The sequence below is a fragment of the Elgaria multicarinata genome, chromosome 6, assembly GCF_023053635.1.
Source record: "Elgaria multicarinata webbii isolate HBS135686 ecotype San Diego chromosome 6, rElgMul1.1.pri, whole genome shotgun sequence".
NCBI lineage: Eukaryota > Metazoa > Chordata > Lepidosauria > Squamata > Anguidae > Elgaria > Elgaria multicarinata.
This window is the reverse complement of record NC_086176.1, coordinates 80,505,034-80,521,471: the sequence shown is the minus strand read 5'-3', so window position 1 is coordinate 80,521,471 and position 16,438 is coordinate 80,505,034. Positions and strand designations below refer to the sequence as shown.

Here is a 16,438-nt window from a genome sequence, read left to right as displayed (position 1 = left end):
TTGTTCTCATATGCTTCTAAATGACATTAGTACCCTTTAAATGGAGAGTCCCAGTGTCTATTTGGAAGGATAGCAGTTAAAAGTGGGCTATTGGTAAAATAGGATCTTATTAAATCCTCAGACACCCCTTAGTAATGGTTCAGCCATGGATCTTGATTTTTGATGAACATTTGGTTTAGATTCTGGGATTAAATATTTTAGTAACATAAAGCTGTGGTTTAATTGAAATGGTTGTAGGTCTTGGATTCACTTTTGTGCGAAAAAGTGGGGTGGGTCAAGATTTAAAACAACAAACATGCAATGCAGAATGCTCAAAGAATCATTTGTGGTAGTGTGAAAAAAGCTTGAACGTGTGACAGTGGCTTTCCATGACTGACCACAAATAGTGAACCGATCTGTACAAGACTCTTCAGTCACTTTTCAGTCACAAGTGATTGTACAAATTGGACTTTTTTTGTTAGCCACTCTGATAATGTAAGCATATTAATAATCCAATCCACATCTCATTTAAAACAAATTTTATATCAGTTGAAATAAATGGGACTCAACTAGCTTAATTAAAGTTACTCTCTTGAAAGCATGCTCAGCAAATACATTTGGGAACTACTGGCATACAGCTAATAAATGGCAGATAAAAGATGTGTGTTTGGTATTTCTAAAAAAATGATTTCTAGATGTAAGATGTTGTATAAACAATGCACAATAGTGTAAACTGTCAATTATAAAGTGTCAATTTTCTTATTCTTTTTTATAATTATGTTTTGTATAGGTAAGGAGAATATATCTGAATCTACATCTGTTGAACTGAATATAGCTTTGGAAAGTGGAACAGCTCATTTATTCACCATTCTACCTCAGACTGTTACAGACTTTTCTGATTTGTCAAAAGTGACAGAATCAGATACTGTGTTGGGTGACCTAGTAGTGGTCACTCCTACACAAGGTGTCTCTGGCCTCAGCAAGGACATTTCTGAAAGTCAGACTGAACCAATAGAGGTGGCACCAATAAGAACTTCTGAAGATACTTCACTGAGAAACAATTTGAGTAAAATTGTAGAAACAGAGACTTCTGTTACACTAACAAAGGAAGAAACACATCTTGGCATCAAGCCCACAAAAAAATCAATGGAAGCAAAAAGTGACATAAAACTCACAACAGTTGTCATTCCCAAAGTGCTGCTCACTGATGAGAGGCCAGCAACCTCTAGCACCATTCCAGAATTAGATGTAGTTAAAGTGCCATTCGTAGATGAGAATGCTACAGCTACACCAGATGTAATAGTAACTTCATTTGAAAGCAAAAGACTATCAACTACAGGATACACAAAGAGCTATGAAACACCAGTGTTTACAGCAACGGACAGAACTAAGGTAGAATACACTGATTCAACAGAATCAAAAGGGGGAAAAGTGCATCCAGTGACATCTTTAGATGAAAGTAAAGATACTACAAGAACGATTCCAACATACACGGCTTTAGATCTAGAGATGATCTCAGTTTCTGAAGCGTCCCAGGTTGACAAGAGGACAACATCCTTTACTTCTGAGTCAGGCTTTGTGGAGTTACCAAGGGTTACACCCACTGTCACAGAAGTGACTGATGTAGTGGCAGTTGCTTTTACCAAAGCTGAAGGAGATGAGCGTGATGTAATTGCACCTACACCAGAGATACAACAAGAGAAGGTTGAAGGAACAGTAGATCAGAAATCTGAATGGACTGTTGAAGGGAGTACTGCTGAGCAGCAACCAGACTTAGGAATTCCCAGGCAAATAACTACCATTTTCCCAGCAATTGACATAGAAGACATAGCAAGCACAAAAGCTATTCTATTTACAGATGCATCAAAGATGGCAACTGATATTGCACCATCAAAGAAAGAACCAGATGTTTCCCTGGTTTCTCAAACCCCAGAAGATAAAATTCCTAAGGACATGATTACAATTACAATTCATACAGATGTCACAGAAACAACAACAGAAGTTACAACAGGTATTCAAGAGGAACACAGTACTAGATACCAAGATATGGAAAAACTGGCTACTGCCCCAGATTCTACAGCAGTGTTTTCAAAGTTACCTTTGACACCTGAACATGACTTAGCTGAGGAAGGATCTGCATTTGAAGAGAAATATGCAACTACAGATGCTTTGGGCCCAGGTATGAAAATAACAATTAATGAAACAGGCACAAAGTCCGAACTATCTCCTGGAATGGATGCTGTCACTGAACAAAAGCTAAAAACTATTGGGGTTCCTTCCACAAAGCCAAGCCTAGAAAGTGAACATGGAGCACCTACGATCAAATCTAGAGGTCCCTTTCCTACAACTGTTATTGCTCCTGTTCCTGAAAAATCTACCCATCTGGGAAAAGTAGAGTCTCTCACAACTCATAGTCCGGAAGGTTCAGGAACAACAGAAGAAGTCATAGGAACAGAACCTGTTTTATTTTCAGCCATTGCAACAAGTAAACCAACGGTGGTAAGTGGCATGGCCACAACTACCTTTCCTGCAGTAGACAAAATCCTACCTACTTCAGCATCCAAACCTTTAATAACCAAAACAAAGCCACCTTTAATTGACAGGGAACCCGATGAGGATGTGGGCATAGACGTACTAATAATTGATGAATCTATTTCTCCTATTAAAACCACCACTGATGATGATTTTACAGGCAAGACGTTAGAGCAAGACATCGACACAGAATATTTTACATCTTCAAGTGTTACGGCAGTTGTACAGCCTACAGGACAACCCACAGAGGTTTTAGAGTCTCAGGAAGAGGCTCCTACTTCAGATGCTGATGTAGGGGTGGAAAACAGACCTGACATAAAACTAATTATTGTTAGTATCCCAGGCAATGATACAGGTAAGACTTTGCTTCTCAGGCCAGATGCCAAATATTATGGGCGTTTGGTCATAGCACATACTTTGGAAAAATATCAGAACTATTTCTTGAGCATTTCTTATTCTTCGCTTCTGTATGCTGTGAATAATTGATAGATAATTAGATATTAGTTTTAGTTATAGGTAATATAGACATGTAAATTATCAGCATTGTTAGACGTGGATGTAACAGTAATATATGAGAGCTTCCTGTTTGATGTTATCAAATCATTGAATTGACATCCATTATATGTGGAACAAGGCATTTTAATTTCATGGCTTCCACATCATGCATTACTACTCCTGAGTGTAGCATTGGAGCGTGTTAACATTCCATTAGTCTGTAGCTATTAACAATGGCATCTGCAGTGCTATCAGCTAAATGAAGTATACATTCTTTCATTTGCTTACGCCAATGGGTACTATCAAATCTGGGGAAAGAAAGGGATATTGTGTGAAATTGGCAGGTTATAATTGAACACCCATTGTTTTGTTTTTGTGAGGTTTTAGCTGAGGGCACTGTCTGTGCAGCTTTAATCCTCTGGTTATCCAGAGAAGTCAACTGTCACTAACGTAATAAATTGTATGATGATTTCTTCTGTGTTAAGAAAAGAGGCCAATGTGCTAGCTATAAAGAGATCTGAGAAGGGTTTCTACCTCATCAGTGACAATACATTTTGATGTAAGATAGAAACATTACTAGAGAAAGTAGCTTATTGGATATCTTGCCATGTGAGATTTTTCATTTATAATTCTGTATTATTACTTTTTCATATAATCTTTCAAACTGGTAAGATACTTCCACAAGTTTCACTGAATAATGTTTTCCAGTTTTTATTTCATGAACCGAAGACTCAGTATCTAGTGTCTTGTATAATGAATGAATGAGTGTGTGTGTGTGTGTGTGTTGATTGACCTAAGTAGACTGACTTCAAGCAATCATTTATGAGAAAGTTTCAACTGAACAAAAGTAGACCCTACCTCTGCTTTACCTGTTACTCTATTGCCATTGGAATCCCCATATTCCATTCCTGCTGCTTAGTATTGATTCCTGAACTCTTCCACAGTCGTATGTATATATAACTCACTTGGGCAAAGATGGTTTGTTCTGCCCAGTGGTTATCATAGTTTCAGTTTACTGGTACTTTATTACTTACAAGTAATAGTAATTAGTCATTTTTCTTACTGATGTGTTTGAATTGTCTGATATGCTTTCATTTTCACTGGGTAGAATTTTGCACAGTGAATTTGTTTTGATTGTTGGAAGTCAATGAGCTGAGCTGATGGATGTTATCAAAATGATGATAGCATGTTATGCTAATCCACTGTTCCATATCAAATAGATATTTTTCAAATGTTTGTTTTGGCATGGTTTGCACTATCACCCGAATGCAGCTTGTTGTGTCATACGAACCTGGGTGACATAGCCTGTTTGTGTGGGAAACGACCCTCAAATAACCCAACAACTGGCCATGTGATTGCGCAAACTCAGTCAGTGTCTTAAAAATGTTTTCAGTTGTGTGTGTATGCATAGAATCATAGAACAGTGGAGTTGGAAGTGGCCTATAAGGCCATCAAGTCCAACTGCCTGCTCAATGCAGAGGGCTGTCTATACATGGGTAAAGCCCCTCTGTGGCTGTGGATCTGCACCCTGTCAATTAGACAACACAGACACAAATTTGTAGCCACTGCAGGGCTTCCCTGCAATGCTGCATTTTGGAAAAGTCAGGGATTTACCCCAACTTTTCCAAATGGAGTGATGTCGACACAGCACTTACACCATGTAATGTTGCTCCATGGCCAATCCAGGTCAACCCAGGGGCAGAGCCTGGTGGAAGGTGAACAGCAATTAGTGGAAGGCAGTTAGCTTGACACCCATTCCAGTAAATTGGTTGAAAGCATTATTAAAGACAAACTTGCTGAAGAAGAATCAACACAGCTTCCACAAACACAAGTTCTGCCTCACTAATCTTCCTGAAACTTTTGAGAGTGTCAACAAACATGTAGACAGGGGTGATCTGGTGGACATTGTTTACTTGGGTTTCCAAAAGGTTTTTGATAAAATCCCTCACAAAAGACACCTTACCAAACTTAGCAGTCATGGAATAAGAGGAGAAGTCCTCTTATGGATCAGTAACTGGTTAAAGATCAGAAAGCAGGGAGTAGGAATAAATGGTCAATTCTCCCAATAGAATTGGGGAGAATTGTGGGGTCCCACAGGGATTGGTATTGGGACCAATTCTTTTCAACTTGTTCATAAGTGATCTGGAATTAGATTAAATAAATAAATAATAAAGAAGGCCAACTCCATGTTAGGCATTATAAGAAAAGGAATTGGGAATAAAACTGCCAGTATTATACTGACTTTATACAAATCTATGGTGTGACCACACTTAGAATACTGTGTGTGTACAAGTCTGGTCACACCTAAAAAAACAGATATTATAGAGCTGGAAAAAGTGCAGAAAAAGGCAACTGAAATGATTAAGGGTTTGGAGCATCTTCCCTATGAGGAATGGTTGCAACAGCTGGGCTTGTTTAGCTTGAAAGAAGGAGGCTAAGGGGAGAGATGATAGGGGGTTATGAAATTATTCAAGGTGTGGAGAATGTGGATAGGGAGACACTTTTCTCCCTCTCTCAAAATACTAGAACACGGGGTCATCCCACGAAGCTGATTGGTGGGAGATCCAGGACAAATAAAAGGAAGTACTTCTTCACACAGCGCATAGTTTAATTATGGAATTCACTACCATAGGATGTAGTGATGACCACCAATTTGGATGGCTTTAAAATGGGGTTGGATAAATTCCTGGAAGAGAAGGCTATCAGTGGCTACTAGCCCCGATGGTTGTGTGCTACCTCCAATATCTGAGGCAGTAAGCCTGTGTGCACCAATTGCTGGGGAACATGGGTGGGAGGGTGCTGTTGCACCCATGTCCTACTTCATTGGTCCCTGGTCGAGAGCTGGTTGGCCACTATGTGAACAGAGTGCAGGACTAGATGGACCCTCGGTCTGATCCAGCATGGCTCTTCTTATGGTCTTATGTTAGATGCTTGTAGATGGCTTTTTTCTTCTGTCCTTACATCATATAAAATAATGTTTGGGACATAAAATCAGTCACAATGATAGAATTCCACTTGTGGAAATAAGGGGCTGATGGAGTTTCACAAAAATGTTGATAAGAGAGAGAATATTATTGAAGGGATTAAAATAATTACTTTTTAACGTAAGAATGTCGTGGTTTTCCATGAGAAAATTTATGGTGCAAGTAACCCATGTGCTTTTCAAGAACAAAATTGAGGCAGGTGTACAAGTTAATGAGGAACATACAGCACACCGTTATTGTGGGTCATGAGGAGGTCTAGGGCAGGTGTGCAAATTAATGAGGAAAATATGTGAGCATGGGGGAGACATCCTTTTGAGGAGGGGCGTTCTCGTAAAAAGGGAACCATTCATGTGCCTCTACTGCATTGTGTCGAGGGCTCTTATTTCTTTTTGTGGCACTCCAGACCTTTGCCTTTGGAGCATTGTTTAATACAAAATGATATGATCAAGAAAAATCCATTCTTCCATAGTTAATCCTACAATCTTTACATATTGTGCAAGGAGCATCATTCTTGGTTTGGTTACGAAAGGAAAACATGTGTCATTCCTGTTGTAATGGATTCAAATGAGCAGTAATGGGGAGTTATGATTTGAGGGCTAGGAGGGAACGAACTTGCAGAAGAAAAAGGAACTTTTCTTCACTTATAAAACTTTTATGAGCTGACAAATACTGGGCATTGAGGTGAGGCTGTTGTTTAACAGTGGTTGAGGGGATACCGAGAACACGACTTCAGTCTGTATCGAGAATAATTTGCACACCTGCTTCTTGTGGAGGCATTTAAGAGTGTTTACTTAGGATGCTTGAAAGTGCTTATTGGAGGCCCACGTTTTACACCAGCTGTGTCTGGTTTCTTGACCCCTTTACTTTCAAACAGTCTGAAGTTGAGGGAGCCATCACTTTCTGAATGCAACATTTTATGAAAAAAGAATGCAACCTTTTAAATGCTATTTAACATGCCATTTCTTTTTATTATGCATATTTCCTGCCTCCAAGATGCAATAAGTGTGTGAAACTTCCATGAAAGTAAGTGCCTTTTGCAGAGTGTGCAGATTAATCACAACCCTTAAGCCTTAGAATAAACAGAATAAGAGTCCACATTGCAACTCATACTGTTCTTTGAGACTGGACATTATGTTTACTTGCATAAAATAAGCCTCTTGCTTCAGAGGCCAGATGGCAACCTCCTAATAGTTACATGAATAATGTCATTGATTTCAGTGATACCAGATGTGTGAGAGGCTAGGTCAGGAATGGGAGACATTGATGGACATCAAGTAGTATCTCAAGACCTCTGGCAGTGGACTGCTCATTTAGATCAGGGTTGGGGAACCTGTGGCCTTCCAGGTGTTATTGCACTCCATCAGCCCCAGTCAGCATGGCCAGTAGTCACGGATGATAGAAACTGTGGTTCAATAATGTCTGGAGGACCACAGGGTTCCATCCCAGTTTAGATATTGCTTAGGAATAAGAATTTGAAAATGAGATGGATATAGAAAAATGCCAGTGTAGCTAGATTGGGGCCTGTCTTCAGATGTGGAGTATTTCATAGAATCATAGAATAGTAGAGTTGGAAGGGGCCTATAAGGCCATCGAGTCCAATCCCCCTGCTCAATAGATCTGTGAATGCTAGTTGGGTGCATATGGGTCTGAATTATGCTAGTTTGGGTGCAGGAGGAGCTGAGCTAGAGCTTGTTTAGGGTGTTTGAAATTACCTCCCCACACTTCAGAAATTTTCACATAAAAATTCTGTTGCCCAGGATACCATAGTGCTCTACCTCAGAAGGAATATGGAAGATTGTTTGTTTGAAAGCACCTGAACATCAACTGTCCTTGCCTATGCAAAACTATCGTAACAGAGAAGATCTATCGATCTATCCCTCCCTTTAACATGTGAAATTGTAAGAACGTAAGAAGAGCCATGCTGGTTCAGACCAAGGGTCCCTCTAGTCCAGCACTCTGTTCACACAGTGGCCAACCTGCTGTTGACCCGGTGCAGCAGTATCCTCCCACCCATGTTCCCCAGAAACTGGTATGTATAGGCTTACTGCCTCTGGTACGAGTTCTTTTAGGAAATGTGCAGATTTTCTCTATCACAGTGTAATTAGGTTGTCATCTTGTCTGTGAGGGTGATTTCTTAGTTAATCACCCAGATAGCTGTAGCAATTTTCACATTCTGAACGATTCTTGGTTTTCTTTTTCATTTTTAATGAGGAGAAACGTATGAAGAATCATATTATCTCATCAATGTGGGAACTCTAGTGATTTTCTAATTTATTACTGGAAACTGCCCCTGGAAATTCCCTTACTATTGTAATGCTTGATTTTCACCTAAAGCTGGGCCAAAAATGGCACACATACAACTTTTGCAGGACCATTTGTTTCTCATGAAAAGGTGGAGCACCTTTGGAGACTTTCTAGTAGATGCTTACCATGATATATGCACTTTTTGTGGGGCTGCCCTTAAAGCTGCTTTGGAAGCTGGAGCTAGTGAACAATGCAGCAGCTTGGCTGTTGTCTGGAGCTGCCCCTTTCCAGCATGTAACTCCTTTGCTAAGGGAACTGCACTGGCTGCCTGTTCACTACCGGGCCAGACTTAAGGTTCTGGTGCTACTGTACAAAGCCCTAAACAATTTGAGACCAGGGTACCTGAGTGAGCGCGTTCTCCCTTACCAACCTGCCTGGTCACTGAGGTCATCTGAGGACATATTCATGGTGGTTCCACATGAACCTATGGTCCAATTGGAGTCCACCAGGACAAGAGTTTTCAGTATGGTGGCTCCCTTCCTATGGAATTACCTTCCTTTGGTGGTCAGGCAGGTGCCAATGTTGTATTGCTTGCAGCACCTGTTGAAAATGTTGTTGCTCCAGGGAAGTGCTCCCTGAATGACCAGCCATGGTTTTATCTGAACTTTGTTCTTTTAAAAATGTAGTTTTGAATGGTGTTTTTATTCTGTTCTCTCTCTCTTTTATTCTATTTGTTCACCACTCTGAAATCTTTGGATAGAGAGCAGTATATAATTATTGCAAATAAATAAATAAATGAGGAGGAAGATGGTTTTACTTCTTTCTTTTACTAAAACCTTCCTCCAAAATTCCTTTGCCACCACTTTAAAGGATGGAAGGGCTGTAATAAGCAGCAGTCTGGTGACATTCTTCATTGTTAACAAAATGCCCCCTTTGAAGTGACACTAATGTCATGATGTAGCATTGTTCCTAGGAGCATTCTTGGTTAAAAGTAGGCTACCACTGTTTCAAAAAACAGATAAGGATCAGAACAGGTTCATTGGTGTGAGTGAGTGAGAACATAAGTCTATTCTGAAGTGGGCTTCAAAACTTGGCTCGACTACTTTCCGAATAATTATTTGCCTCACATAATTTTTCACTGGTATATGTGAAAGAACTTTGTTTTACATGAGCTTATTTGGAAGACCTGTTGTTTATTATACTTGTTTAGCCAAAGTTATGGATGCCTTTCTAAATGAAGTGAGCACAGGGCTAGTATAAACTCAATTAGATTTGAGACATAATTTAATATGTTTGAAAGAAAAAATGCATCTATTGTGTTATTTCCCATTCCTCATGCAAAATTTGAATTGTAGACTTGATGACTCATTCATGTTAATTGCCAACCCACAGTAAACGGCAGATTTTAAGAGCTTAAATAATTAACTAAATAGCCTGTTCCCTTCCATTATAAGTTGATTCTGAGGACCTTATTATAGAAAGATGATCTCTCCTCACATTCCATCACAGATATCCATAGACACTAGGAAACACATCCTTGTGTTACACTGTTCATAAGATGTATGCACATTCTTTGCTGCTTTTTGCACTGTTGCCAAGGAAACCTCATGGCCCTGCACACAGGGATTAAACACAAGGTTTCCTTATGGCCCTTTGTGTATTCATGAAAAAAATGAAAGGCCATATTATTTTTTTGTATTTTCATCTGAAAACAGAAAAAAAATCCCTTTGCGAAGAACACACAGTGTTTTGGTGCAAACAAATAACGTCTATATTTTACATGGCTATAACTCTTAAAATGTGTTTTCTTCTGAGAAAAAAAAGTATTACTACTTAAACAAGTGGGTAGTTTGTCATCTGTACCTTCAGGCATTATTGAAACTTGAATGTCCTGCCATTCTTGCAGAAAATGTTAGCTAATTGTCATCTCTGGGGAAAGATCAGGACATAGTGAGAAACTTAGTTCCAAAACGAATGGGCCAAAGCTCATAAAGCCAAATTCAGAACAAATGTAGTGTTTGGCACCATAAATGCAAATTGGTTTATGTGGATAGAATGATTCTTTCTTCGTTTGATGTTTTAAATGTCACCCTTTGAACACATTGCAAAGTGGTGCATATGCATATAGCATAATATAATCTATAGACAGCACACTGTTTTGAGTAGTATTTTCTATATATCTAGTCTCATGAAACCACTGAAATTGCAGAGAATGTCCTCTGCATTATTATTAGTGATTAGTATCACAGCCATTTTTTCCGGCATTCTGTAAAATGAAACACCTTCCATACTCAAAAACAAACAATGATCTGTGAATACTGCCATCCAGCCCTTGTCAAACCTGACAGGGTATCCTAAACACAATTTATTATTTTACCTCATTAGCTTCGGCCAGGTTTCTCTGTGCTCATGGGCCAGGGATCAGAGTCCAAAGTACCTCCAGGGCAAATGATTGAGTTGGAGAGAAACCCCACCACCACACACACAAAACTTAAAATGTTACTGTATATAGCTTAAAAATAGAGATAGTTGTGGAAAAGAAAATAACTTTACTGGTAACAAAAACTAAAACTGAACCAGGCCTTTCCCCTCCGCCTCTTGCTTGGTTTGCATTCCTAGCTCTTCTTTTACATTACATTATTTATTACATTGGTATGCCATTCTTCAGTTTAACAAATTGCCAAGGAGGCTTCCAACAATTATAAATACCTACAATTAAGAATGCAGTAACAAATCAACATAGCTGAAAGTATACAAAACTCAGAGCAATAGAATCACAGCAGAATTAGTAGAAAAATCAATGCTAAAACCACTTTAGGTGACATACCAAAGTTCAGAAGGAAGGAAGGATGGATGGACTTTGGCTGGTGCTGAAATGGAGGTAGGTTTGTAGCTAGGAGAGGGAAGGGGCATTCTACGTACAGGGTGCTACAACTCCATCTCAGGAGTCTTGCTGGCAACCCCTGCTCACTACAGAAGGGTGTATTTTTTGTTTTATACTGTATGCTTTTATCTGTATGCCGCCCTGAGATCTTAATGATATAGGGAGGGATACAAATGTTCTAAATAAATAAATAAATAAATAAATAAATAAATAAATGCATAAAGAAGGAAGTCCCTGAGCAGTCTTTTTATACCTCTTCTCCTTATTGCTTTAATCCAGAGGGTTGAATTTTTTTCAGCCTGGGAGCCATTCAGTTTTGGAAAAGCTGTCAAGGGCTGCTTTCCGGCAACCAAGGCCAAAGGAAAATGGGGGTGCGGGGGGGGGGGGAGGCAAAGGGTCTGGGACCAAAATACCAGCACATTTTAGCTTAAAGCTCTTTCTGCAGTAAGTAAGCCTTAGGAAAGGCATTTCAACCTTTCAGCAGTTCTTTCAGTCTCTTTTCATAGGGCTTTGTTTCCAGACCCCTGATCATCAACCATCTATACTTCATGACCACTTCCTGGTTGTCTTATCGAGCACATGCATTTAGTGGACTCATCTAACTCCTCTGTTCGCCCAGAATCAATGGCCTACTGCCTCCCCACCCCCCAGCACCAGGCCTGTTCTTCATGAGTTTTGTGCAGGCCAGCATATGAGAATATGCCCTCACAGGCGACAGGTATGATTTTCTAGAAAGTGCTGGAAGATTTGAAGCACCAAGTCCAAACTCCTTTCCTATGCACAGAGTGGCTTAAAGGATTAAGAAGACAGAGCTACCCTCTTCTCCTTTCTGAACGTGCAATAGCTCTATGAGTTGTTTTCGTTCTCAGATACTTCATATTACTTTGCATTTTTTTTTTTTTGCTTTAAATGCAACAATACTCGCAAAAGAATTGGAAAACAGCCTCAGGGGCATATCATAGGCAACAAAGTCCAAGTCAACTCACTAATTCACATCTGTAATATCCTAGGCTGAGGTTAGACTTGGAAAGGGCTTGTGGCTGTTTCATACAACCACAAATTGGAGTAAGCACAGCTCAAAATTTTCATTACCACTCAGTTTGTATGGTGTTTATTTTGGATAATTCACAAGACCAGTTCACTCTGTGCATGGTCAAGAAAGGGGCAGGGAAAGGACAGGAGTAGCTTTATGATGTGGCCCTAAAAATAAGGATGATGGAGTCAAGTGAGTGAAACAGAAGCTATTTAAGGATAAGGATTTTGATGATATTCATGCTGCTCACTCCAATACCTTCAAACATTCTCAGGGGATTAGTACCTAGGCAACTTAGATAACATTAAGAAACTGTACCAAGGGGGGGAAACAGAGTAATGACCTCAACTGGATCTAGAAGAAAACTACTCATGATGAGCAAAGAAAAATATTAACAGCAATCAGTCATTAGACTGGCCATTTAACCACCTAATGGAGGCTGCTTCTGTTTGTGTTTAATTTAGTATTATTGACAGTGTACTATTTGGAATGGAACAATGGGTTACATCACAGGGCTTCTTCTCAAGTTCTCTTTGCAGTGGTGTTCCTGTCCACATCAGCTGGTAAAGTCAGATTATGTGGAAAGAGCCCACAGTTCAGTCCTTCCCACACCAGCAAGGTCCTAGTTTTTGTGAAGGGTAATGCTGAGGTCTAGAGGAGCCAGGGCGTTCATTCCTCCCATGTTTCCCAAGTTTCCTGATGTTGCTAAGAAGTACAGGAAGGAACCAACCACAAAAGTGACATAAGAAAGGACCCATGTTGAAATCATCGGCCACCTCTACTTTTTCTGTTGTAACTTTTTCAAATATCATAGCATTATGTTGCTTTCTGAGAAAATGGCTGCATAAAACTTGGAACATCATCTGTTCCTTTTTAGTATTGTCTAGTATATTTTGGAGGATTGGCAGAACATAATAGTAAATGAAAGAAAAGGCAATGTTTTTTAGTCTGGGTTCACGTTTCTGGAAACTCTAGATATAAACCAGTTACTGCTCTGTGTATCTAATATATATTTTATATGAACACTTTGGAATAATAGAGGTAGGGTTGTTCTGTTCTAGTCAACGATCCACTTTTACAGGATCTACATTTAGAATGGAAAATATTAAGAGATAACTTGCTGGTTTATTGTCCAATTACTGTACCTACTCATAATTGAAAAACATGTAGTTTCTGACCACACATTGAGGGTGAGGGGAAGCAGGAGTCATAGAACCAGAATCAAAGTATAGCAGTGTGATGCATGTAGTTATGGTGATATCCATGATTATAATCTATTCCAGTGGGACAAATGTTCCATTGCTCTCTGGGAATCTCATAATATTAGAATTCTGGCCAACACTCAGGGCAGTTCCTACCATTAGGCAGAATAAGAGGGGGCAGATCCTGGCATGTATGCATGGGGCAGTAGTAGCACTCCTCAAATGTTCCATCTGAACCCCACCACCACCACCACTTCCCTCTATTGGAGGACAAAACTATACATGACACTCAGCCTGCTGCCTGTCATTGCAACTAAAGTAAGATTCAACTGCCAATCCAGTTATTATTATTATTATTATTATTATTATTATTATTATTTATTTATATAGCACCATCAATGTACATGGTGCTGTACAGAGTAAAACAGTAAATAGCAAGACTCTGCCGCATAGGCTTACAATCTAATAAAATCATAGTAAAACAATAAGGAGGGGAAGAGAAGGCAAACAGGCACAGGGTAGGGTAAGCAGGCACAGGGTAGGGTGAGCGTGACACCTTGTCCTTTGCCTCATGCAGCAAAATGTCTTGGTCAGGCCCTGCCAAAGCCTGATATATGTGATTGCAGTGAGGAGTCGTAGTTATAGCTTTTTCTTTTTCTTTTTTTGGTGCTGAGTGGTTTAAATGCCTTTTTTGCAGTTTATACTCTATTCAAATGTTACCTTTACATGGCCATTGGATATACAGCCAACAGTCAAAACCACAGTCGATCAGATAAACTATGCTCAGCCCTTGTTCTTTTTCTTGGAATTTACTAGTTATGTAGCACTATTAATCATGAAAGAATGTCATATGTAGCCACAGTAAGCTATTTTTAAACACCAATTGTCTTTGCTAAAATTAGAGAATAACCGTTCTAAACATAGAGACCTATCAGCAAGGATATTTTTTTCAATACCTAACATAGCTAGTACCTTCCTTTGAAAAAAAAGCTTTTTAAAAAATATGGACATGCATTTCCAAAGCGTCCTCATGAGAAATTTCACTACTTCCATTTCACATGAAGAGACGTTGTCTGAAAATGCTCTCATACCAAAAACTTGCTTGACCAGATAGAGGGTTAGTTTCCAAGACTTATCTTTGCTGTAGTAAGTTCTGTGAGTTTCATGGGAAACTCACAGAACTAACTATAGGAGGAGTAGGCAACCTTTTTGTGCCATAGGCACATTTGGCAATTTGAAACTGCCCTAGGGACCACCACAAAATGGCTGCCCTGGGAGTCATAGCAAAGCACAAATAACCTGCCTAAAAAACTGAGGACAAGGTGAGGTTTGAGCCTCAAGACACTAAACAACTCCTTTGAACTGATATTTTTCAGCACAAGCAGAAACCTATTTTTCAGAAATCCCAGCTGTGTTCTTTTTTCTTTTCTTTTTTTAAAGTGGGAGGGGTACAGCACTTGGTAGACACCAAGAAAGATGCCCGGGGGCAGGAGTGCATTGGTGCACACGGGCACTACATGGCCTGCCTATCCCTGCTCAACAGGGACTTGACTGCATCAGAAATGCAGATATGAATTAATCCTGAGAACTCTGATCTGAAAGATGGTATAATGAGTAGTATTTAGTTAGCAAATGAAGAGCCATTGACTCAGTTTAACTGAAACACATGTATCACTTTAAATGTACTCTATATGCATGTCCAGAATAATGTGCAGTGTAATCATATGCATGTTTACTCAAAAGTAAGCCCCACTATCTCCAATAGGGCTTACTCTCTTTTGAGTGTGTTGAGCATTACAAAAATGCTCAAATGTGCAAACAATCTAGAGTGTCTATCTAAAGTGTCAATCTAAAGCATGCAAACAATCTAGAGTGAGAAATATAGTTTCATTAGTATGGGTTTCAAACTAGTTTTTCTAGTTTCAAATTTTGTCTTGTACCATTAAAAACTCCCAGGCCAATTTTAATTCACCAGATTAGTTGCTAAATAAATTGATTTACAGTTCAATCCTATCTATATTTTCTCAGATGTAAATCCCACTGAATTCACTGTGAGTTACTCCCTGGCAAGTGTGCAGCCTTGCTTTGCTTAAATGCCACACAACATTATGTGCCTGAGTAAAGTTTGAGATGAAGAAAGTTTCATTAACATTTACCTTGACTCTGGTGATATATTAACAACAGGTATTCTTTGAAGAAAGGATGCATTTTCAACTTCCTTCCCCTGAGTTCAGAAGATAACCAGTTGTTCAGGATTCCCCATTAACCTGAGCAGCAATGCTCAGCATTTTTCAGCTTTAAGAAGGCTTAATTGATCTTCCTCTTCCTGTCTAAAGCAAATATAAAAGTAACTGATTTGAACACTGTTCCCACTATGGCATCACAATGTCGATGCTCCTGAATGTCATTTTAACTTACGCCATGAAAGTATTTAATCTCCTTTGCCTTGGAAATAATTAACGAAAGGGGGAAAATATGTGGCAGTCTTCCCTAACCAGTTTGTTCAAGCATGGAGAGGAGTCCATAGACCAGAGTGAAAAATCTGTGTAAATTTTTTAAATGTGTTATTGGGTTCACTGATCCTTAAAGCTTCATTATCTCCCTAATCCTACTGATTCACCGAAGGATGAATTCTTGCATTTATCTCACACTACCAGTCCTATATATGATGCTGAACTGTTTAGAGAGCCTTGGAAGATTTTTTTAGAGCACAATTTAATGCCATATCAAAGCTGCTGAGCTCACAAGAACCTTGATTTCTTCATTTTATGGCTGTATCTGCAGCTGCCAGAGTGGAAATATAGTTTTGGTATAATATCTACATAGAATATGTGTGAGTGTAGGTGGGTTTTAACAGTTCTGTTGCCAAAAAAAGGTAAAATTCTTTGATTAAGAGCAGCATATTAAACATGTTTTGCCATGTTAGTATTAGTCGAGCAATATTAGTGAAGGAATTATGCAGACTAGGATTGTGTTTTTAAGTTTTTATACTATGGAATTTTTTATTTATTTATTTTTGGTAAACTAGATCTTAAAACCACAAGCTAAGAGCAGTTTAAGCAAGAAGTGACTTCCAAAAATGGCA

The 16,438-nt window shown here is 39.1% G+C and overlaps 1 protein-coding gene across 1 annotated transcript in view; it reads left to right on the top strand.

The window, feature by feature from the left end:
- Window positions 1–16,438, top strand: part of VCAN (versican) — a 149,247-nt gene that overhangs the window by 68,074 nt on the left and 64,735 nt on the right. Inside the window, exon 7 of the mRNA XM_063129648.1 lies at window positions 770–2,866. Within this exon, the coding sequence (XP_062985718.1) occupies window positions 770–2,866 (2,097 nt within the window). The remainder of the gene's footprint in view (window positions 1–769; window positions 2,867–16,438) is intronic.